General features: G+C 35.0%; 1 protein-coding gene across 1 annotated transcript; it reads left to right on the forward strand.

Moving 5' to 3' along the window:
- Positions 1-978: 978 nt before the first annotated feature.
- LOC133515792 (uncharacterized) lies at positions 979-20797 on the forward strand. Its single transcript, XM_061848379.1, has 2 exons — positions 979-1121; positions 20409-20797. The coding sequence occupies exons 1-2, from the start codon at positions 1065-1067 to the stop codon at positions 20703-20705; spliced, it is 354 nt and encodes a 117-aa protein (XP_061704363.1). The 5' UTR covers positions 979-1064; the 3' UTR covers positions 20706-20797.
- Positions 20798-23547: the final 2750 nt, after the last annotated feature.

Consider the following 23547-nt stretch of genomic DNA (forward strand, 5'->3'; position numbering starts at 1 on the left):
GCTTACTGTGGGACTTAGTCAATTTGTGTAATAATGTCCTATAATATTTATTTATTTATTTATTTATTTATTTTATTTTATCTATCCTCGCTCAGCGCAGCTCTAGTGGAAGCATCCTAGCGGAGCGACGTTTATATACATACAAAACAAGTGAAGGATGATGTGAGCGAGGAATCTCATGCAAGAGATGTGGCAAGGAATCTGTTGCGAGGTTACGGATGCAAGCGAAAAACATTAAAATTACGCATCCTCGCACCTCTCGGCTCAGCTAACTCACACATCTCTGGTGGAAACGCAGCCCAATTCCCATATTATAAGAGTCCGTTTTCAAAGTCGTTAGAAATTCCGAAGTATTCGGATCCGGTATTTCTTACATATGTAACTTTCCAAACCACCAGTAACTTGCCAAAATTTTCAACATGGAAATTTTTTACAAAATTTTAATTTTCCACATGAAAAGTTTAAAAGAAAATTTAAGTAATATGCGGAAGATGGTCTTGACCTTAGGTTAAGATCTTTTAAAGTCAACTTCATTGACAGCAAATGCATCAAGGTCGCAATGATTTCGCAATTAGGAATGTTAAAACAGTAATTATGCATTGTTTATGAAATAGATTTTCTTTACTTACCAATTTGAACTCTCTTTTTACTTCTCTCAATTGTTACATCGACATTTTTCATTTTTGCATCATTGGCAAGATTAAATCATAGTCATAAGTATAATATATTCTAAGTTAAAGGTTACGCTTTTAAAAAAATTGTATTTTAAAATTTGAAAAAAAAGGAAAACCCATAAACCTAGTTTTTCTTTGTGTCAATACGAACAACATACTAAAAAATAATGGAAAATGGATTTTTTTTTCTTTTTCTCTTTATCTATGGGCGATCACGTGGTATAATTCCCTCTTAACAGTTATCGCGGATGACGCCATCGCCATAACACCAATGAAAATATTCAAAAACAGTGATTTCACAGCTTCCGCTTTCCTCCCTGACGTCAGCGCACGTCATGGGGTTCAGGTGCCAGCGTGCGCGCGCGCATCGCGAGTTGCAGTCAGTGCATTATGGCCGCGCGCGCCGCTCTCGCGCTTGCCGCGCTCGCTGTGTTCGCGACTGCGCAGGTTTGTGACGATCTTATTCGATCGGTTCACGGGAAAAAAATCAAAACTAAAAAAAATGGAAATGAGCGTCATATTTTGCATTTCCCAAATTGTGTTTTTAGCACACAGATTTCCTTAATACAAATTAAGTATAGTGACAAATGTTTACTAAAAAACTATAAAAAATATACACGTTTTAATTGCTTATGAGTATGACAGTTTTAAAATTAAAGATAATTTTCCCGTGAACTTAATATGACTCTTCAGTAAGCACTTAAAATATTGTTGTGAAATGTTAAGTTACTAATATTTAAGTTTGAATCGTGTGAATTATTTCTTTAAGATTGGCGTGTTTTTTTTTTATATAATGTAAAAAGTTTGAAATCGATCATAGGCGAAGAATTTGCATACTGATAGATTATCCTAAAGTGTACGATTTAGTGAAAAACATTAAACTTTTTAAATTTATCAATATCAACTTTTTGAGCAAAGCGATAACTGGTATACTTAAGATCTAAACTTTTATCAATACTCAATACTAGTAGGTAAGTATAAATGCATCTATAGCAAACTAGTGAAAAAAAAATGGAGAGTGGAAGGAACATGTTTCAGACTGGGAAATCTTTGTATTTCCAAACAGCAAGATTTTTAAATGAAAGGTATTACCTTTCATTATTTTTATATCTAAGCAACAATATTAAATAACTGGGCGTTTTCAAAAATAAATATTGAAAACCTGATTCTTACAAATCTGGATGTCCGTTCCATTACATCACGTTTCAGTGTTATTTTTTTTTACTTGTATGAGCGTGACTTAGTGGAAACTACAATTTCCATACAATTTTTTGGGACATTTTTTTTATACTACGTCGGTGGCAAACAAGCATACGGTCTGCCTGATGGTAATCAGTATCCGTAGCCTATGTACGCCTGCAACTCCAGAGGAGTTACATGCGCGGTGCCGACCCTAACCCCCTCCCACCCTCGTTGAGCTCTGGCAACCTTACTCACCGGCAGGAACACAACACTGAGCATCAGAATTGAATATGCTAGTAATTCTGAGTTGAAAAAAAAACAAAAACACCAACCAAAAACATCTGTGAAATCAGGCCTTCAATATATTTTTATTATATATTTTTTCCGTATGAATTCCGAAAGTTTAATGGTGTATGGTGTTTTTTATATTTTATAAAATGTACCTGTTGGTACTTATTAAATACATTTTATTGTGACTGTATCACACGAGCGTTGATAACCTAGAGTACTGTATTGTATTGTATTCGGGCGATTTTCCGCAACTCGACGACTTGCGCCTATTTTGCGTGATATGTTGGGGGTGGGCTAGTCCTGCCAGCCCAGCTCCTCGAGGAATCCTATCAAACCTTTAATGTTGAGTAGGACCTCGGGGAGGTCTCTCGGAGATCCGAGATGTTTAGCCCTGTATGGAGTCACTCCGCTGCATTCCAGCGCCACGTGAGAGGCTGTTTCTTCTGTCTCCATGCATCCTCGGCACAGGGGACTGTCTGTGACACCTGTTGTGAAAAGATGTTTGTTAAATAGTCCCTAGAGTTATAACCGTTGTAGACTCCCAAATGGGAGTTCCGCGGGTTGGAATGGAACCCTGGCTCGTGTGGTTTTTCTAAACTTATATCAATATACCGGGTATTTCCTGTAACATGAGCAAATAATTAAACCATATATTGTACTCCTCAAACGATATAACTTTTCATTACCAACTTTTAAAAATCTTTAGGGTTTATCTTTTTCATACAAATTAAATATTATTTTCAATGTACGCTGACATCAGAGTGTTTGACGTTGATTGTCACGCTTTATACATAACAAAATTTGCAATACATTGCGCCTTAGAATAAACTTTAAAGTGTAATAAAAATGTAATAAAAATCAAAACAAAACATAAGTTATTTTTAAGTTGCTGAACAAATGTTGGTCAGTTAGAGGAGTGCAGCCTACAGTTTAATTTATTGCTCCTAGGTTACAGGATACACCCGGTATATATTTAGTCACTTTTCGATAAAAGAAAATATCGTTGGTTGTAAGGTCAGTACCCCTAGTGTAAATTTTATCGAATATAAAAAATTAATGAATTAACTAAAATTAATTTATTTGCTTGTTTTGATTGAGTTCTTTGGGCAACTACGAAACCACTACGGAATCCTACACTGAGCATAGACTGACATGCTCTTGGCCATGTTTTTTTATAAGGACTAGTTCAGGGGCTCTCAAACTGTGCGCCGCGGCGCCCTGGTGCCCCGTACAGTAAAGAGGGGCGCCGTGAGGCAATCCTCCTCATCGTGGAATCTATTTCGAATAGCCTAGCTTTGTTAGGGCGCCCCGATAAAAATTTAAATTTGCAAGTGCGCTATGGATTGAAACAGATTTGGAACCCATGGATAAGTTAGATAACATTGAAAAGTAAACCACATTTCGTACTAATACACTGTTCGTTATAAATTATTTACCTACACAAATTATGTAATTCTGATTCTTAATCTTTCAATAAATAATTCAAAATATTTTGTATGAAAACAAAGATAAGCCAGGTATTTTATCAGTGCATTAGTCAGCTGGTACGCGGTCGTTATCTATTAGTGTTTGTTTATTTAATAAAACACATGTGCTCTTGACACCTATTTACGAACGGGACTCTATTCATCAGGGACAAAGTCACATGCCGATCATATTAAATACTAACTAAAATAATAAATTATGTGTTTGCACATACAGAAACGGACTCCTAGCCTATTCGGTAGACCCTGGCTATGAAGCAGGAGGTCCAGGGTTCGAGTCCCGGTCAGGGCGTTATGTGTTTATCCTTACTTACCTACTTAGTCCCGAGCTCTGGTAGTTTAGTACGTATTTATGTATATGAGCATTTACGTCGTCGCCTCGTACCCAAAGTACAAGCTGTGCTTAATTTGGGCAAGTTTGGGGCTAGGTTGATTTGTGTAAAATTGTTTCCAAAAAAATATTTATTTACATAAGAAGATGGAAAATACAAAGTTTTACTGTACAGTCACGTCTGAAAATATCGGTACGAAAAAAGCGCCGAAAATATGTATACACGACCTTATTGCTCATATATTAAGTTACTGTATACATATTTTTGGCACTTTGTCCGTATCGATATTTTCAGACGTAACCTTACCAACGATTTGGAGAATGGCGAATCCAGACCATATTCATGAAAACAATTTATTTTATCCGCATTTCATGATTTCGAAGGAAGTGATTCTCAATTCGTCTGGATGTACCTATGTCTCGTCTGGATCAAATTCTAGCAGAGGGTTGGGTCAATTAGGCAATAATTATTCTTGTTTAAATTTCTCAGGTCATGATCATCTTGTGATGAGGGAGAAATCGAGGAATTTTTTTAAATACTTATTGTATCCACACCTACAATGATTTGAGTTATGTTATGTTCTTTTGGATTTTGTGAAGTGGAACTGCTGATGAAGTGGACCCATAAAATAATGGCATATATTCTGAAGACGGTTAAAAGTTATAGTTAGGTGTTTTGTCCCCATATGACTAAGCTAGTTACACTAACCCCACTTTACACACTGATCAACATCACTCAACAAAGATCTATGAAAATCCCGTAAAATAAAATTTGACGGTTTGGTGAAACCGACCTTAAGTCACACGGACGCAGGCATACCGTTAAGCTTATAACTTAATTTGACGGCTTAGTCACTTGCTAATCATACAAGAATGCTCATAAAAGGGCTTCTTTACAACACAATAAATGCTAGCTGGTTTCAATATTTATTAACATTCCACTTCATTCATAACCACTCACATGATTCCGATTTTAACGAAAGGTGCCCTGAATTGCTCTGCCATTTCGCAGATACGACGGCACAGTGTCGTGATGTCTTCAAAAATCGATAACTTTGCTTCTGCTTAAGCATTTGGAATAATTCTTTCGGTTTTATAATGGTAAAGAAACAAAGAAATTATTTTCTTACTTTAGCTATTTGCTGTTATAATAAAAATAATTATTAAAAATTCACGAAGTTTACCCAAAGGAATAATTTCCGAGTTATAGTAGAAAACTATTTTTAATAAAAAATCTAAATCGATAACATATCTTTTTTTTGTATTCAATTTAAAGAAGGCTTAATAAGCTTTTAATTGATACTAAATACCTTGATAGCTCACCTATAAAATTTCAGAGTAAAACTGATTCAAATTCTGATAAGGAACTTTCGAATTGCTCCACCTGGCGTGTAACTATGTGCTATGTTCGTGATTTTTTTGTGGCTAATTTAGACACTGAAGTACAAAAATATAGTAAAAAACCGTTTAAGACACTAATTACCTTGAAATAAAATACATAATTTATGTAATTATCACAATGATAGTGGCTTTATAACTTAAAATAACAAAAGAGTATTTACATACCTACTAAACTTTGGTGTTTTTAAAACGGCCGATCACCAACAACCGAACTAACTTATAACTACACTAACACGTATAATATATACACCATAACATACACTTTACAACAAATTAAGCACAATAAGCAAATAGTAACTATTAACACATGAAATTATACTGATTACAAACGTAAATAAACAAACAAACTGACCTGCGCCATGTCAAAAACAAAGATGGCTACCTATTTAGGTCGGAGACACAACAGTCGCGCGGTGCAGATGTTCAACAGAAATAGGAACTTTTAACACATTCACTGCCAGACGAGAAACGGCAAGCTACCCCAGGATCCGGGCAATATAGCAAAGAAATATTAGTAAATAGAAATTATAAGTAAGTAGTAACAAACACCCCAAAACGCGTATGCAACGTCTAGTGTACCACATGCCTTACGATGTACAGAAATGATTTAAGCAACCACAGTTGCTGTGTTTTTACTTACAATTTTCCGTCACATGGTTTGTTCGCTAATCCTGGATAATACACAGTGATTTAATGCATTTTATTGTTTATTAATGTAATTTAATAATCGAACTATTTAATGACTATAGGTTGCTCAAGATATATTTGGTAATCATAGAAATCTAGGGCATTAAAATAGGAAACTCGCCAAAAATCTACAGAGTTATTGGTTTGAAGTGAGATTTTATGGTCATCATTATTAAGTAGGTCTAAAATATAGTTTTAATCTAATAGACCAATAAACGCGGAGTAATTTAATATATAATACTAACAGAAATATGTAAATTTGAATACTTACGGCATTTTAAAACACGCAGCAACTTTTAACACACGCACTTTTCCGTACAACTTGCAAAGTGACATAGATAAAAAATACTGTGGTTATGTCTATGTGGTTGAAACATTTTTTAAATATTGTCACGTTGGTATTCTGTGTTTTAATAATTGTTTACACCATATCTGTGCAGCCCTTCACAGATAAGAAATAAAAAACCGCATACACTCCGTTCGCAACTCGAGTTGCGACGATCATTTTAGAGGTGCGAAATGTTGAAACCTTAGTTGCTGGAATCATGTGAGTGGATAACTCCCCAGAACACTACGCCATATCAAGAATGCGGTTTATCATATGCAGGATCTACGATAATTACAAGTTTATTGATTACATTTCCTTGTTCGGCGGCTATTCATGTTCCCGTAGGTCATGTGTCCACTGTTAGGTCACTTATTAATTCTTAGCAGCGGTAAGTGATAGAACGGTTTATCACTGACAAGTAAATGTGCTGATAGTATATCTGATCATGTCTGACCTTTAGTCGTTTTTGCGGCTTCTTTTGCTAGACGCTTGCTTTTGAGTCATTATACATAAGATAAAGATTTAAGAATTTAGTCAGTAATTCCGCCTTACTTACCGGTTAAAAAGCCCAAAAAGCGTTGGCTGCAAGGGAAATATAAAATTACTCTATCAAAAATGGTTGTTAGGGCCCCTATAGATTTGACAGACCTCATGCCATATAATAGTTGAAGCAAACCCCCCCCCCCTCCTAGCTCATCATCCGGTGACGCCCCTGGTTGTCGATGTTGGCGTTGATGGAAGTTTCTGGGATAAAAATTATCCTATGTCCTTTCCCCGGAATCAAACTGTCTACCACCACCACACCACATTTCAACTCAATCGGTTCAGCTGTTTAAAGCGTGAAGATGAATTAAAAACAAAGGTTATTATTCTTATATTCTATATGTTTTTACTGTGTTTAAATGTGATACTCACCATAATTGAATTCTGCACCCCCGATTGATACGAAAACGATACCAAACTTTGCCTATTAGCTTAATTGATGTAGATATCAAGATAAAGTTGAGGGAGCAAAAAAATTTCTTTAAAAATCTTGGTGACGCTACTTAAGAGAGGTATGGGCATTGTGAATGTCATCTCGCTTTGTGTGGTAGGGCACAGCACAGCGGATATCATTCCAAATCTAGAGCGGAGCCCAACTGGGGAAGTACTTCCACCTTACAGAAAACCGCAGCCAAATAACACTAGACCCTGAGTAAGGTTGCCAGAGCTCAACGAGGGGGGGAATGCTAGGGTTGGCAACGCGCATGTGACTCCTCTGGAGTTGCAGGCGTACATAGGCTACGGAGACTGCTTACCATCAGGCGGGCCGTATTCATGTTTGTCACCGACGTAGTATAAAATAATAAAAAAAGTCTTATATTAATATAATTTGTATTGTATCGTGATTAAGTCCACTTCTTAAACCAATCCTGGGATCCTGAGGACCAAACCTGACAAATGAAATATTTGGTTCACGAAACGCCGTATTTCATATCGTAGAACGGGTACTAGTACTACACAGCTAGACACCCATTTTATTACTACGAATATGATAATCAATCTATTGTAATGTAATAGGTATGCACCTAGAAACAATACAAGGTTAAAAATAGTCATTATATTATAGTTTGATATTATATTTCATGTAATATTACTGCAGTTTACATCATAATCCTCCGTCCAATGTCATTTAATACAGGCGTCCCGCATTGCATTCTATGACGTAACAACAAAACATCTATATTACTATTCTGTAACCAAAAACCAAGCAAAATTAACATCTACAGCAAAGGCATAAGAATGTTCAGGTGTTTTTGGAACGGCAAAACAAATAAGTAAACAATTGCATCTAAGTGACACATTCTTAAAACATTAGTCACAGACACAGGATGTATCATAGTGAAAACAAAAGATTTACTCATTAAACATGAAAATGGCAGAGAAATTCCAATGAGGTGACCTTGAGGTGAATAGGATTTCTTGATAATACTTCAGTTTACATAGTTATGTTACTGTTTGATGAATCATTGTTTTAGGGCCTACGCTAGCTGGCGCGGGTGCACGGAGTGGACGAGCGGGTTAACGAAAAATAGTATGAGCAACGCTAACTGAAGCGGACGCGTGCGGCGGATTTCACCTACAAATAGCACCCGCGTGCGTGCGCACGCGGCGGGCGACCGCGTCAGCTAGCGTAGGCCCATAAAAATGTTAATAAAATACGTAACCTGATTTTATGCTTGATTAATGGGTTATCATATGGCTACGGTGTTAAGATATGATGTAATTTATCATTTATCTCCTATTCATTATGAAGAAATAGAGGATCTCCTTTCAGCACATACATACACACACACATTCACATAAAACTCGTATTTTAAACTAAAATAGGCATGCACATTTCCCTATTTTCATCATATATCTATTTTTAAGCTCTTATTTTTACTTTTATGTACCTCGTAAATTACCATTTTCAATCACTTTTTTACTGTAACTTGATCACTGCAACTTGAATTTCCGGAGTAAGGACCTGGAGATTTGTAATACAGGTCTAACCTAGTTCAGACTCCTGTCCCTCACAAAGGTAGAAATAAAATTTAAATTTATTTGTAAAATTATCCTTTGTGTGGTGAAATAAGAACATTTTATTATTATTATATTATTCATAAACGCGCTACAAGCCGCAATTAGATAATAATCGTTGGTCTTAATCTTTTTGACCCCCGACGCAAAAAGAGGAGTGTCTCTGACGACAATGTCTCTGTGTCTGTCTGTGGCATCGCGATACCTACAATGCATCGTAGCTCTCAAAGGGATGGGCCGATTTCGATGAGATTTTTTTAAGTGAAAGCCAGTTTCCTTGCGATGGTTTCTAGCTATATTTGATAAAAATCCACATAGGTTTAAAATGTTATGATTGGCGTTGGGCGTTTTTTTAACTTTTTAATTTAACAGTTTTGGGAGGACGTTTTAAACGAGGCGTAGACTAGCAAGAACTTGCATGCAATTTACAATACATTGCTGACTACTAAGATAAACTGCATTCAAAAGTTTGACCAGATACTTTAGGATCGCAAATGCGTTACGATAACAATAAGACATCATCTTGTATAGGGTCTAGCAAATACAACCGTTACCTAGTTTGCGACGGAAACAACGCCATCTTTGGTATAATTCGAACATCAAACTAAAATTGCCATATCGGCTCGAACGGAATCGTACGGTAATGTCTCCGCTGTCCTAATCTAAACCTTGGTTTTTTGCTCACCTTTTATGGTAAACCTTTATCTACTTTTTTGCACCAGTATGTTCAAAATAAAGCAGTTAGCAATTATCCCTTACCTACTTAAGTTTAAGGCCTTAGTTACCAAAGTGGGCGATCCCTAGATCTTCTTTTGATGAGCTTTGTACATGGTTCGCAAAATCGAACTTGGTTTTGTAAATTCCTGGTCGAATTGTGCACAATTAAGCTGTTCAGTTAATTAAAATAGGCATATGTAGCTTTAGTTAAGGTTATCCAATAGGTGTATAAGTTCCTTTCATAGACAACACTACTTGTAAGTAATATAGGACATTAAACGAAAGCTTTAACATAAAAATCCACATATCCACAATTAATTACTTAATGACTTAAAATTTTAATTATTAATTTTTAGATGTTTCTGTTTTTATTATTATATTGTGAAATAAGTAATGTATGGGTCTTGTTATCCGAAATAAATGATTAGATAAAAAAAAAATAAAAAAACTACCTTATACATATAAAACGTAGGCACAGTTCAGTAAGCATCAATCGTAGCGAATGACACAACGCACCAAAAGTATCTGGACTATTTTAATACCTATATAGAGATATAAAGTGAGAGAAGCATATAAGGCCCACCTAAATTTAAAATGAAACATTAAAAAAAAGAATCCGGATATTATTTAAAACTAGCTCAATATTTTTCTCATTTATTTAAGTTGCTCCATATAGCAAAATAGTTATAAAAATATTACGGCACTTTTGGAAAATTGACGTTTTATAAAAATACTATTTTGGGCCTTATTGAACACGAGGGTATTAAGGCCCGCAAAAAAAAAAAAAAAAACAGATTGGCAGTAATAACAGATTTTATTTGTTTTTAACTTTTAAGTTATAAACAAACAATATTTGGTATCCTTAACAACACGAGAATATTTGTAATTAGTGGAAATAATTCGCATTGGGCCTTACTATCCTAATGATACAAGATATTTTCTAGTTTACTCGAAAATAGTAGGCTAAAACTGAAATTAAATTTTCATTAGTTCTTTTAACATAAATTGTTAACGAAAAATTAAAAGAAACGTAAATATTTTTCATTTCACGTAAATTTTCTGGGTTTTAAAGATAAAGATAGGTTATTATTCAAGCAGGCATATTACAATGCGCTTATGAACGTTAAATAAAACTACACCGGCTCTTAACCTACATCTCTGACCCGAGAAGATTTAAATCCCGCCTCTATTGGAGGAGGTTATCCCAATATGGACCGGCAAGAAACTCGGCGGGACATCTTTTATTAAAATCAAGACATTTTAAATAATCAAAAACTCTAATAACATGGAGACAGACGAGGGTATTTTATAAAATGCTTCCTTTTTCATTCAAGATTACGACGTAACTATTAGTATTTATTCGAAAACTGGTAACGTATTTAAATAATCATTTCATAAACTAGGGGGCTGGAACAGTTTAAATTTTAATTTTCTCTTTTAAACCTCTTTTTTAATGAGTTTTCTTGGGAGTTTTTTTTTTAAATTTTGCAGTGAGAAGTGTCTTTTAGGTTCGCAATTTTGCAGTGAACAAGAATCATTTGGTACATCTATGATTACAATTTGATTCAACATATCTTGTACGAGAGGCTGGAATGATTTACAATGGAAGATTCATGTGATAAAATTGATAAGCGAGTTTTCTTCATTGGACGGAATTTTCGAAAGACTTTTCAACCCTAGCTTTCAAACAAGTTCTAATCCTATATTAATAGCACTTGCGGGATTATGGTCGTAAAATAGCAGAGACATTGCTACTACATACCGAGCGTGGGAAAGAATGCAGGCTTTTTCATTCGCCGACAAGATATTCAACCTTGTAAATATAGTAAACAAAAAAAAAGTATGAATTACGTTGGTATGCAGTTATTAAGCAGATACCATCTTTCTTTTCTTTGAGCAAGTTTTAATACAATTATTGTTTTATTTATTGAACGACCACGAGTTCCTGCCTAAGATTACGTGTATGTATGCATGTTTATGCCTTGTTACCTCGTAACAACTAAACCAATTTTAATGAATGGAGTGTGAACTTATAGACTTTTTGTGGCCTGTTGGGTTACATTTTTATCGGCTTCTGAAACGGAGAAGGTTATAGTTTTCCAAACGTTTAAATAATTATTGGATTCCAGTTTATTTAATTTACTTCTTTAAATGCTTATCGTACATAAGTTATTTCTTTCCGTTAATCGGTCTTTTCGTTTTTAATAAAAGATCATCGGTTAATTCATATTGTGTCTGTACAGTCAAATGCAAAAAGATGGGTCCACGCAACTTACTCAAAAATATGTCCCAAAGCTATTAATTCGCCGACGTAAAAGCTATGGGATATATTTTTGAGCAACTTGTGTTCAAATCCTGGCATTTATTTATGTGATGAGCATGAATTTTTGTTCCTGAGTCGTGGGTGTTTTCTATGTATTTAAGTATTTATAAATATTTATATATTATATATATCGTTGTCTAAGTACCCTCAACACAAGCCTTATTGAGCTTACTGTAGGACTTAGTTAATTTGTGTAATAATGTCCTATAATATTTATTTATTTATTTAACTTGTGTGCACACATATTTTTACACTTGACTGTACCTACAATTGAAAATGTCATTGATATACCCAAACTATATTAGTACAAAATTAATAAACACATAGCTACACTCTACGACTGTTTTTAATTGATACCTAAAGTCCATCTAATTTAGATTTGCACGGATTTAAATAGAACAAAGTGAGGGAATGTAATTATAAACATGTTATTTTCATAGAAATTAGACATTAAAGATAACATTCCACACATTGTCATTACAAATACCACGCAAAGTTCGCATGGTCCAACCCAATAACTATGTACTTAGAATGGAATTCACAACAAGCTTCACAAACCTCTATTCTCAGAACAACAACGGAACTATTCTAATAGTAATAGTGTATATTCTAATGGTAATCCAAACAGTGCAATCTGATCGTTTCCGTCGACATTTGTTTGGCTTAGGTTGCTATTACATGTACCGGACGTCTCATCAGAAATTAAACAGCGGTTAATTTCAGCTGCTCTCCTTTGCTGTTGTACTCTTTGCAGAGTGTCGTGGTCACTTGCTGACATCAGGCGCAGATGTTGCTTGCCGTACGATTTCTCGCCATTTTCCGCGGTTGGAGGTCAGTCTGTCAAATGTGTTCAGGGGTCCCTCTATGGCAGATTTGATTTGGCCAGTCCATCGCATAGGTGGCCCTTTACGCGATCGTGTTCCGTTTGTCATACCCAGCTTCATCTTAGCTTAGCAGTGTGACATTCCCAAAATTTCCGATTTATTTTTGGAAAATTCGTGAGAAAATTTACATACAAATTTCCACTTAAAGTTCCCGTTCAGATTAGGAATTATTATTCAATGTTTTCTAGTATCTGTCATCCTGATACATGTTTTCGTTATGCGTTTGTCGATGTACGCTATTGTTTTGGATAGGCCTCCAGATCATGTTGAACACTGCAACGTACGCCAAGGATCGCTGCTAACTTTACTGTAGTAAACACTGACTAAGTCCACAGTAAGCTCAAGAAGGCTTGTGTTGTGGGTACTCAGACAACGATATACTAGGGTACTAATATCTGTGCTCATCACATAAATAAATGCCCTTACCGGGATTCGAACCTAGGACAATCGGCTTCATAGGCAGGGTCAGTACTGTAAAAAGGGATGCGGTCTAACTTGGTGTTGAATGTAAACGCTCGAGGTAGATTTCTGATAAAATACAATTATATTTTTTTCTTCAACACAAATATCAACTATCATTAATGGCTGCCGCTTTCGGAATGAATCGACTGCAGATCTTTATTCCTTCACCAGCGCGACAGTTCTGAATTCAAATAATCGTTGCCAGTTATCTACCACGAGACTGAGAAGGTTTCCAATTTTCACAGTACCCACTAGGCCAGAGAGATACGCGGCCGGCAACCCCGTATCTCGTCTAGATTTGTATAGTGCTTTTCTCAAACTTGCAATTAAAACAAAAATTTGTAGTCAATTTGTTTTGTGGCGACCTACTCGGCTCGCCACTCTACCAGCGGTGCCTTACGCGGGTAAGTCCGCGCACCTGCGCGATGCGCCACCGCCGTTGCTTAGCAACGAATATGCACAACAGATCACCGTACAAAGCTAACTGAAAAATAAGTTCTTATCAACAGTTTTTAAACATTGGCAATATTTTACCATAAACAAGAGCAATAGAGCTCCTTAATAGGTTTGATTATTAAATGACTTTTGTTACTTTTAAATTTAATGGTGCCATAGTAGGTACTGCCCATGAATGGAGCAAAAAACATATTTTTAATTTGTTAATAATGTTTAAACCAATTGCAGTGTCGAAAACATGAAGGACGAATAGGGCATTCAACTTTTAACGCATAAAGTTATATACAGGATGATTCAGGAGACGTGAGCAGGATCAAGCCTGCATATTCAATAAATTATCAGCAACTGTTTCGTACCAGTATTTGTGAGATTAAAGTTAATTTAATTTTTACTGTTCAAAAAAAAGAGTTTTATTTTATTTACGATATTTACGGTCACCCTCTTTGTTTTATCCATAATAAGTGACAAATTGAATGTCATCGGAGTGTGGTTACTTTTATAAAATCATATCTCACTCAAGTGTGACATTTTATTTTCTTCATAATCAAACTGCTGTCATAACGGTTAAAGAGGTTTTATCTTTGTTAATTAAGTGTTGTAGGGTGTCCATGATTGTAGATAATCAAATTTGTCCTTAACAAAAAGTTAAATAACAGTTAAAAAGCGTGATTGTTTTACTTAAATATGATGGTGAACGATTCATTAGCATTTACTGATTGTTTAGGCTTAGTCCAGCTCACGTCTCATGAATCACCCTGTATATTGTATTATATTATATTGTATATTTTCAAACTGATTTCAGTTTAAATGTTCATGTTATTTAACATGAACATTTATTTATTTATTTAAATTTGCATAATACATGAAGGTACAAAAGACGGACTTAATGCCTTAAAGCATTCTCTATCATATTGAAGATTCAAGTATAGATAAGTATCTATGTCTGGGACTGGTTTTATTTGCTATAAAAATTGTTATAAAAATAAATTAGAGCGAGTAGAAGTTTAAAATTAAAAAAAAATCTCTTTGTTTTGTATGTACAGTCAGCATCGCAGTAGCGGATGAAACAACGCGCCAAAAGTATCTGATATTCTGGATAACTTTTCCAAATATAGATTAATGTCTAAAATTTACATTCAAAAGTATATCTTTTACTATCTTAATTGATCTACATATAGAACCAGCACATTTTGTTAAGCTGTTACAGAATGGTAGATACTTTTGAAAATTTGTTTGATCCGCTACTTTTGATGCTGACTGTACAACAATTTAGCAACGAAAACGTGATACCAGACATAGGTTACGTAAGTGTTCATGCCAAGTTTATTTATTTAAACATTATCACACAATAGATACATGAAAGAACAAATGCCGGACTTGATGCCAGAAAGCATTCAGCCAAAAAAAAAGCCATCAGGCGGGCCGAATGCTTCTTTGCCACCGACGTAGTATAAAAAAAAATCTCTACCAGTCAACCATGGGCTAAACCGAAAGGTTAAGTTGGTGCAAGTTTCATGTAATTTAAGCATGTTTATTTAAAATGAGAGCGTAACTGCGATTGTATGGGAGCGGGTTTTTGGCGGGTTCATGTGACTCTTAACTAGGGTTGCCACCTTTTTTTCTACAGAAAAATAGTATTTTTGTCAAAATATAGAAAAAAAAAAGTTTTTTTGTTGGAAAAATGGAAAAAAGCCTTTAAAAATCCAAGTCGCATACGATGCGATATCGGTGACATTTGTATACCCCTTTAGTGATGAAAAATAAAAACAAAGTATTTTTCGTACTATATTGTTTTTGTACAATATATACATGTAGTACAATGGACTAAAATAATATAGTACGATACTATACATATATTATATAGTACGGGTGGCAATTAATTGTGTAATTTTAACGATCAACTACAGAACCAGGTAAAATTTCGCACCAGATCATAAAACGTACCTAAATACACGAAGGAAGCCATACTTTTTAATGCTTCCTTTATTACGTCATCAAAATATTTCCCGACTGACCTTTGTAACAAGGCTACTTCAAAACCAGCACTCGAAGTGCAAATTTAAAACGCATAAAACATACGTGCGACTGTTTTACGTTTATCACCGGTAGCGACTGTAACATTGTGATGTTATTGTTGTTTTATTGGAGTGGAATAAACAATGTGTGTCGTGAAAATGTGTAATAATCTGTATATCAAAGTGTAGTCACTGTGGGTTTGCTGGCAGTGCTAGGTCTATTATGTGCAGTATATTTGCACATACGAGTATAATTATCGTATGGTTCCGTACGTGAAAAGGAAAAGATGGAATACTTTGTTGTCCGTCCGTCCGGTCCGTCTGTCTGTTAAACCCCTATATCTCGAGGAAAGATGGAAGTATCAAATTAAAATTAAAACCATATACTCAGGTCTACAGTACCTTGAAGCTGTGAAAAAAAAACCATTTAAGTTAACGTAAAATATACGGCCGTTTTTGTGGCAATAAAAGTAAATTTCGACACTCTCAAGCGAATTAAATTTATACGGTACTTCCCGTTGACCTAGAAGTATGAAATTTGGCAAATAATATCGTCTTTCACTACAAATACAGGGAATAATCTGAAAATTAAATTTGTAAAAAAAAAATGTTAAATTTGTACGGTACCCTCGGTGGGCGAGTTCGACTCGCACTTGTCCGGTTTTTTTTTCTACTTGGGGTGTGCCTACAAATGTAAAATATGATCATACCCCGATCTGACGAGGGCAAACGTTGATCTAAATAAAATTCGGTATCTATAAATTTTGATATATAATACCACCGTTACATAATTCTAAAATTTAATGTAATTTTAATTTTAAACATTGTGTCTTAAAGAAAAAAAATACGAATTTAAGAGGATGGTCCACGGCCGCCCTAAACTTTCCTTTTCATACAATGTAGTCCTCATTTTCCTCTCTGGGTATTAACATTATTAAAAATATTTTGATCAACCACAGCTATGCCCCTATATTTGATATTTTCTCAATCTTTATTTACTATAAAAGTTTTGAATATTCAAAACCCTGTATGTAATCTGTTTTATGCTCCTAATTTTTACACAAATAAAAAATCGAAAAAGTCAAACAGGGGTATAGCTATGGTTAATATACATTAAAATATGTAAAAACATCTTCCATAATGTGAAAACCAGAGAGGAAAGTGAGGACTACGTTTGTATAGAGAAGACGTAGCCTATTGTCTTAAACGCTAAAACGGACATATTTTATGCTTAAAAGGGGCGCACATAGGTCGAAAATGACGATTTAGGCGGCCAAAAATATTTTATTACATTTTTGCATTTTAAACACGATTTTGATGTAAGAAAATGTAGTTTTATATAATTAATATTATTATTATTTATATTATGGCCATTTTTCAGTTATTTCAGTTTTTTTCACATTTCAGGGCTCCTCTTAGCTTAAATATTTTATATATTTATGAATAATACAATGTTAAGTTGGGTATTGATATATTTTATTATCTTCCATTATATGTAAATAATATAATATCTACTATATATATTTAGGTATACAAGTAACACATTACAGAAAGTCATAGAAGTACACATAGGTTCGCATCTAATACTGCTACCCTAAGGTTGTCTGGAAGAGATCGCTTACAGCGATAAGACCGCCTGTTGCTACCTTTCTTTACATTGTAAATCTGTTTTTTAAATTTGTCTTCTTTGTGGTGCAATAAAGAATATTTACTTTTACTTAATACTATTACGTTTATATGTATACAAAGGTTCATACAAAACAATATTAATCATCATCGTATCTTAAAGAAAAATCATCTTTATTGCTTTGGAAGCATTCCTCGCTCTGCGCTGCGGCAGCTCTCGCTATATGTGGCTCAGCAGAAATCAATAGCTGCATAGTTTCTTGCAGAAATGATTTAACGCGAATTTTCTTTCTCGTACTGCTAAGTCAGTGCTTGTTGTGGAGTAAGGCGATCTGTTTCATTCGAATCCGCTTTATTAACTTTAGATCTATAACTTCTTTATTTACAGTGGAGCAAGTTATCAGTTTTCCTGTGTTTTGTTCTTTCACTAGACTCACTGAACGATTTGGACGGCCGACCGCGCCTGCAATGAGTTTTAATCGATATTTCAAATGTTCCTTCCAACCAAGATCCATCAGTTGTCAGAAATTTTTCCACTATACGACGTGATTTAGTCCATTTCTTTTTAAATTCTGATTTAAAATGTGAAAATCTATGCTTCATAGCCTGTTTTTCTTGGTCTGCGTCACTTGGGCATATAAGGAGATAATTTTCCAAGAAGTCAAATTTTTCTGTTATTGACTGAAATTTTGGTTCATTCATCTTGTCAAACAGATATTTTCGAGTCACAACTTTTACACCCGAGGTATTTGATGAACCTATAACAACAGAAAAGCCATTTAAACAGTATTGAAAAAAACAACGTAATAATTTGTTATATCGTGATTTTTTTTTGAAACTCGATATTTTAAAAAGTGCTCAAAAGTGCACCCCAATTTTTTCAGGATATATAAATAAAGACTTGTTTTATAGAATGCCATAAAAAAAATACTCGGACGAGCTCGGAAGTATAGTATATTCACTATTGAATACAAAAAATACTCAAAATTTTAATTACGAAAAGGGTAATGTTTAGTGGGTTATATATGTATCATTAAATAAATATTTATAATTCAAAATAGATTAAAATAAACCTGTATTTTTGATATCCATCACTTTCACTCACAAAAAAACTCCACAAAAATAAATAATGACTTACAAATGTTTGCTTCGGATAAGAGTGCTATGAACTGCGTGTGCAACGAGTGTGATGACCGAGTTTCGAGAACCTCTTATATGACCTGCGAAACTGATAGGGGTAGTAATGGGGTGGGATTAAATCCGTGATAGTGTGGTGTTTTTCGAGAGCCAATTAGTTTTGCGATAAGCCTACTTTTAGAAAGTTGACTTTTGGCCGCCTAAATCGGGATTTCCGACGTATGTGGGGCGTCAGGGGAGGGGACGCTAGTGAGCGTAAACCACCATACCCAAAGGTATCATACTCCTGGGCCATCACTATGCCATGTACTAGAACGAACGCCTACCCTATAATTTATTTCGCCTTGTATGACGACTGACTGACTGTTTAGGTACCGATAATTTAAATAATTTATTTGTTATTGTAATTTTAATTGAATAATAATTATAGCCTTATGATATTTACTTGAAACTTCTGTACTTAAATATATAAAATTTTGTACTTTAGCGTGTAGCTGCGCTCTCTCGGAAAAGTTTCCACGGAAGACCAGCGTCGAGATCCTTAGGTGGTATCTTGACATTAAGCTGAGTGGAGACCTTTTCAGTGACGCTTAATAAATTGATTCTGTCGTCTCATGTATTACCTAAACTTAAGCGTTTTCTGAATAAAATTCTTCTATTCTATTCTATTCATACTATATTCGTTTCAAGCTGGATATAATTTGTCTTCCCCATACATTAGAACACAACTTGACCGAATCAATTACAACCGAATGAAACGATGTTTAGATGTCCACACCCGAGCGCTGAATCTCAACTAGTTAGATTATACCAAAGCGTTAATTTGCTTATTTTCTGCATTCCAATCTACTATACATAAACCTTGGTATTTCTAGAGCCTTGATATTTTTAAAACCTAGTGATGAAACGTACGGGTGACGTCACAGATATTAAAAATAGAATTTACGGCAGACATTAAAATTAAAAAGTTTGTGCTAATTTCAATGCGAAATTTCTGCGTAGATAGTAGGTATGTAGCTGGGCAAGTTTCCTTACATTCTAATATTTTTTTTAAACATTGACGACATAAATGTCAAAAGTATACAGGGCAAACGTACAGGAAGCTGCAGAGATGACTGACCCCTCTTCCATGTCACCAGTTTCACTTGCTCCAAACTTCAGTGTTTAAGTGTCAACACTTTTTAACTATGGAAGTCTGAAAAAAATTGCGGAAACGTCTTTCGATCCGATTTGCACTTATGCAACTAACTTGGTAAATAGCTGCGGTGGTGAGAATTGTTAAAGGAAAAGTGTTGTGATTTCAGTGAAATATGTTTTTTTCAATCTCATCTTGTGTGTATTTTCTTATTTAGCTTTTTAGGGTTCCGTACCTCAAAACAAAAAAAGCGGAATCCTTATAGGACCACTCGCGCGTCTGTCTATCCGTCAACCCTCCTGCATAGAAAGCTGTTTGCAGGGGGTCAGTTATCTCTGCAGCTTACTATCCACCAGGAGTGGGAGCCCATATTATACGACAATTTGGCTCAATTATCATTAACTTTGTAGAACTGTACGACTACCACGAGCTTGGCATTGACCTGACACTGACATCATTCGCTAACGTCTGCGTAACTTACCCTTTATACATCTCACTCGTACAATATGCCAGTACGAACGAGATGCAGAGAAAGTAAGTGTCAGTGACAAGCTCGTGGTAAGGCTACAGAATGGAAAAAAATGTTTGTCTACGTATTTATGACACTTATATGTAGATAAGTTTTAAATTGTGGCACTTGGTAACCTTTTGAACTCCAAAAACCCATAAAAACAAATGACTAAACAATTAATTATTATTCCCTCTCTTTCCAGCCAACATACGTATACGTCCGAGAAGACCCGAACGTCAACGACGTTGACGACGTCGACGTCGACGTTGACGTCGAGCAACGTCAAACCACGCAGCTTCGTGACGAACTTCGTTCCGCCAGGGAAGATGCTCTACTTCTCTACACGGAATATTCAGCGAAGGTTGGAAAAGATATGAAGACTTTTATTAAGGAGATGGTGGATTTAAAAGAAGAGACGAAGAAAGGGGTAGAAGAGACGCTGAGGAACGCTGTAAGTGTTTTTGAGTGTTCACTGTTTCTCGTAAATATTTGCGCTTGATATAACGGACTATACTAGATACATAAATAGCTAACATAATAATAGCATAGGTAGCTTTAAATTTTGTGGAAGTACGACACAGCAAAGTCACAACACATAAAAACAGTATGCCAGGTAAGATGCTCTACTATAGCCCAATGTATTTTTCGTTTTTAGGTGTTTGTACCGATCACATTAATATTGGAATTTGATATGATAAAAAAGATGATGTAATAGTAGATTGTTAACCATGGGATGAAATGCCTTTCACCTGAGTTAAGCATTCTACTTTTCATTTCGAACACAAAAAAAAAATACATGTGTTTTTTAAAACATGACTAAGTATAATTTTTATAGCATATCTTGTGGGTATTTTCAAATAACCATATAGGTAAAAATATCGTACTGGGTAACTTGTTAGAAATTATATAACAAATCCATTTCAAACCAAATTTTAACCTCGTAAGGCCCAAGGTCCTAACTATAGGACTTATTCAGTTCAATTAAATTTAAATCATTTTCAATTAGGACAGAGTTGCATTTGTTTCGTTTCGTGCAATTTCAAACAAATTAAAATCTACTGTATTCTGTGAACTATAGGTTCAAATTCCAGTGGCAAATTTTGGATTTTTCATTTCTATGGCTGGGCCTTAAGAGGTTAATTGCTTATCTTAAAAAAAACGTACTTGGAAAGTAAAATGCTCTAGTGCAGAAACGTATCACTTTCTGCATACTTTTTAGAACAACAACAAACAAACAATTCAGAGCATGAGAAATAAAAACTATGTAAGGGACCTACCTAAAGTCACTTACAATCCTAAATTGTATATAATTATGTATAAGTTCATATAGGTATTTAGTTACAATGTGAAATTTTCCCTTTAAAAAACCCTTTCGCTTAGGTACTTCTCATACTTTTGTAAAATTCAAAAATTCAAATTCAAAATTCAAAAATATATTCTGCAAGTAGGCCTCAAGGGCTCTTTTACAAGTCAATACAACATTTATAGTAACATCATATAGTGACATGAAAAATACATAACAACATTTATAAATACAACAGCCAATACCTGGGTAAACATTACATTATAATAATCTTAAAATAAATAATTAATACAATACAATAGAGATGTATAGTCTCTATGGTTAAAAACACATTAAATCTGGAGATGTAAAAGGTCCCCAATGTCAGAGTACTAATACTAATAAAATTTGGAGGTGTAAAGTCTCTCCAAGTGTCAAAATAAATATACCTATGAGAATCGACTTTTCGATTTACAAAAATAACTTTTAGTTTCTTTAGTTTTCAATTATTATTTTTAACTTCCGAGAACCTTTCTTATTTAATTTTTTAAACGCAGAAAAGTCTGCAAACGAAGCTTTAATGAGCTTAGAATAAATATAAAAGTGGAAAAATTCCTGCCTCGGTGAAACTTGAACTACCCAATAAACCCAAGGCAGTAATTTTTTTATAAATTTATTACAACCTTTTTAACTATTTTGAAACCATCCGTAACTTGCACATGGTCACAACACCCGACCCGGACCCGGGTATGTCCTTAAACTACGTCCAAAAGAGAGGTATGGGCATTGTGAATGTCATCTCGCCTTGTGTGGTAGGGCACAGCACAGCAGATGTCATTCCAGATCTAGAGCAGAGCCCAACTGGGGAAGTACCTCCACCTTACAGAAAACCGCAGCCAAATAACACTAGACCCTACTCATAGTGTTGTGTTCCTGCCGGTGAGTAAGGTTGCCAGAGCTCAACGAGGGGGGTGGGGTTAGGGTCGGCAACGCGCATGTAACTCCTCTGGAGTTGCAGGTGTACATAGGCTACGGAGACTGCTTACCATCAGGCAGGCCGTATGCTTGCTTGCCACCGACGTAGTATAAAAAAAACACAAAACAATTAACACGAGAAAACACTTCACTCTGTCACTGGTTCCTTTCTGTTTTCATTATCTCCTGTTAGTGTTAATTAACACACATTTTATTTACATGTTACTGGGTTAGACATGTTAGCATGCATTACCCTACTATTAGTTTGACTCTATTCTAAACTTTGCACCGATCTACGACAAAAGTTATGGAAGGTAGAGGCAAGGAACAGAATCTCCTTAGGCGGAACTGTTGCAAAAGTGTCCAGCTGTCAGCTATAAATAATAGTTCCAAATCTCTCCAGAGTAGCGCTAGAGGAGCTAAGAACCTAGGCGTTATTGGCGGAGTGAAGTGCACTGTCTATGATTAGATTTTTTTCTCAAGTATTCTAGGTATTGTAGCGCCACCTATTTATGGTTTTTTGTCGGACACTTTTTGGTATATGAAGATTCTGTTCCTTGCCTCTACCTTCCATAACAAAAGTGATGTCCCTTCAAACAAAAACTTCACTTTTAACACTGACATATCCGATCCATATCGTAGCTTAATATTTGACGTCATAAAATTCGAATCGGGCGCTTAAACAGAACAAAAATGAGGGAGTGTTGTCTTAGTATGTCATATTTTCATATGAATTCGACAGCAATGGAACCCAGTGCCTTTAATATAAGATAAGAAGAATTTATTATCACAAAAAGAAGATAGAGCATTGGAAAAACTCGCACGCTTTTGGTAAATTTCGATAGCTCAGTTGGTTAAGAGCGATTCTACCGATGTAAAAAAGGTCGTATTTTCGAGACTTGCCTTAAGCGGTGAATATTTCAATTTTCCCCTAATAACAAAAAAAATAGCTTATTAGGTTTTGTTTGCGTTTGTCATTCATTCACCATTATTTCTGTTTGACTCATTTCCTCAAAGGTTGACTAGAAGAGATCCCATACAGGGATAAGTTCGCCTTTGTTGTATTTAATTTACTCTGTAACTG

The sequence above is a fragment of the Cydia pomonella genome, chromosome 3, assembly GCF_033807575.1.
Source record: "Cydia pomonella isolate Wapato2018A chromosome 3, ilCydPomo1, whole genome shotgun sequence".
NCBI classification, from domain to species: Eukaryota; Metazoa; Arthropoda; class Insecta; order Lepidoptera; family Tortricidae; genus Cydia; species Cydia pomonella.

Bases quoted from the DNA above. Each gene is read 5' to 3' on its own strand.
- LOC133515792 (XM_061848379.1), top strand. From the start codon at position 1,065: ATGGCCGCGCGCGCCGCTCTCGCGCTTGCCGCGCTCGCTGTGTTCGCG. The intron at 1,122-20,408 runs GTTTGTGACGAT...CTCTCTTTCCAG, and splicing joins CTGTGTTCGCGACTGCGCAG to CCAACATACGTATACGTCCG.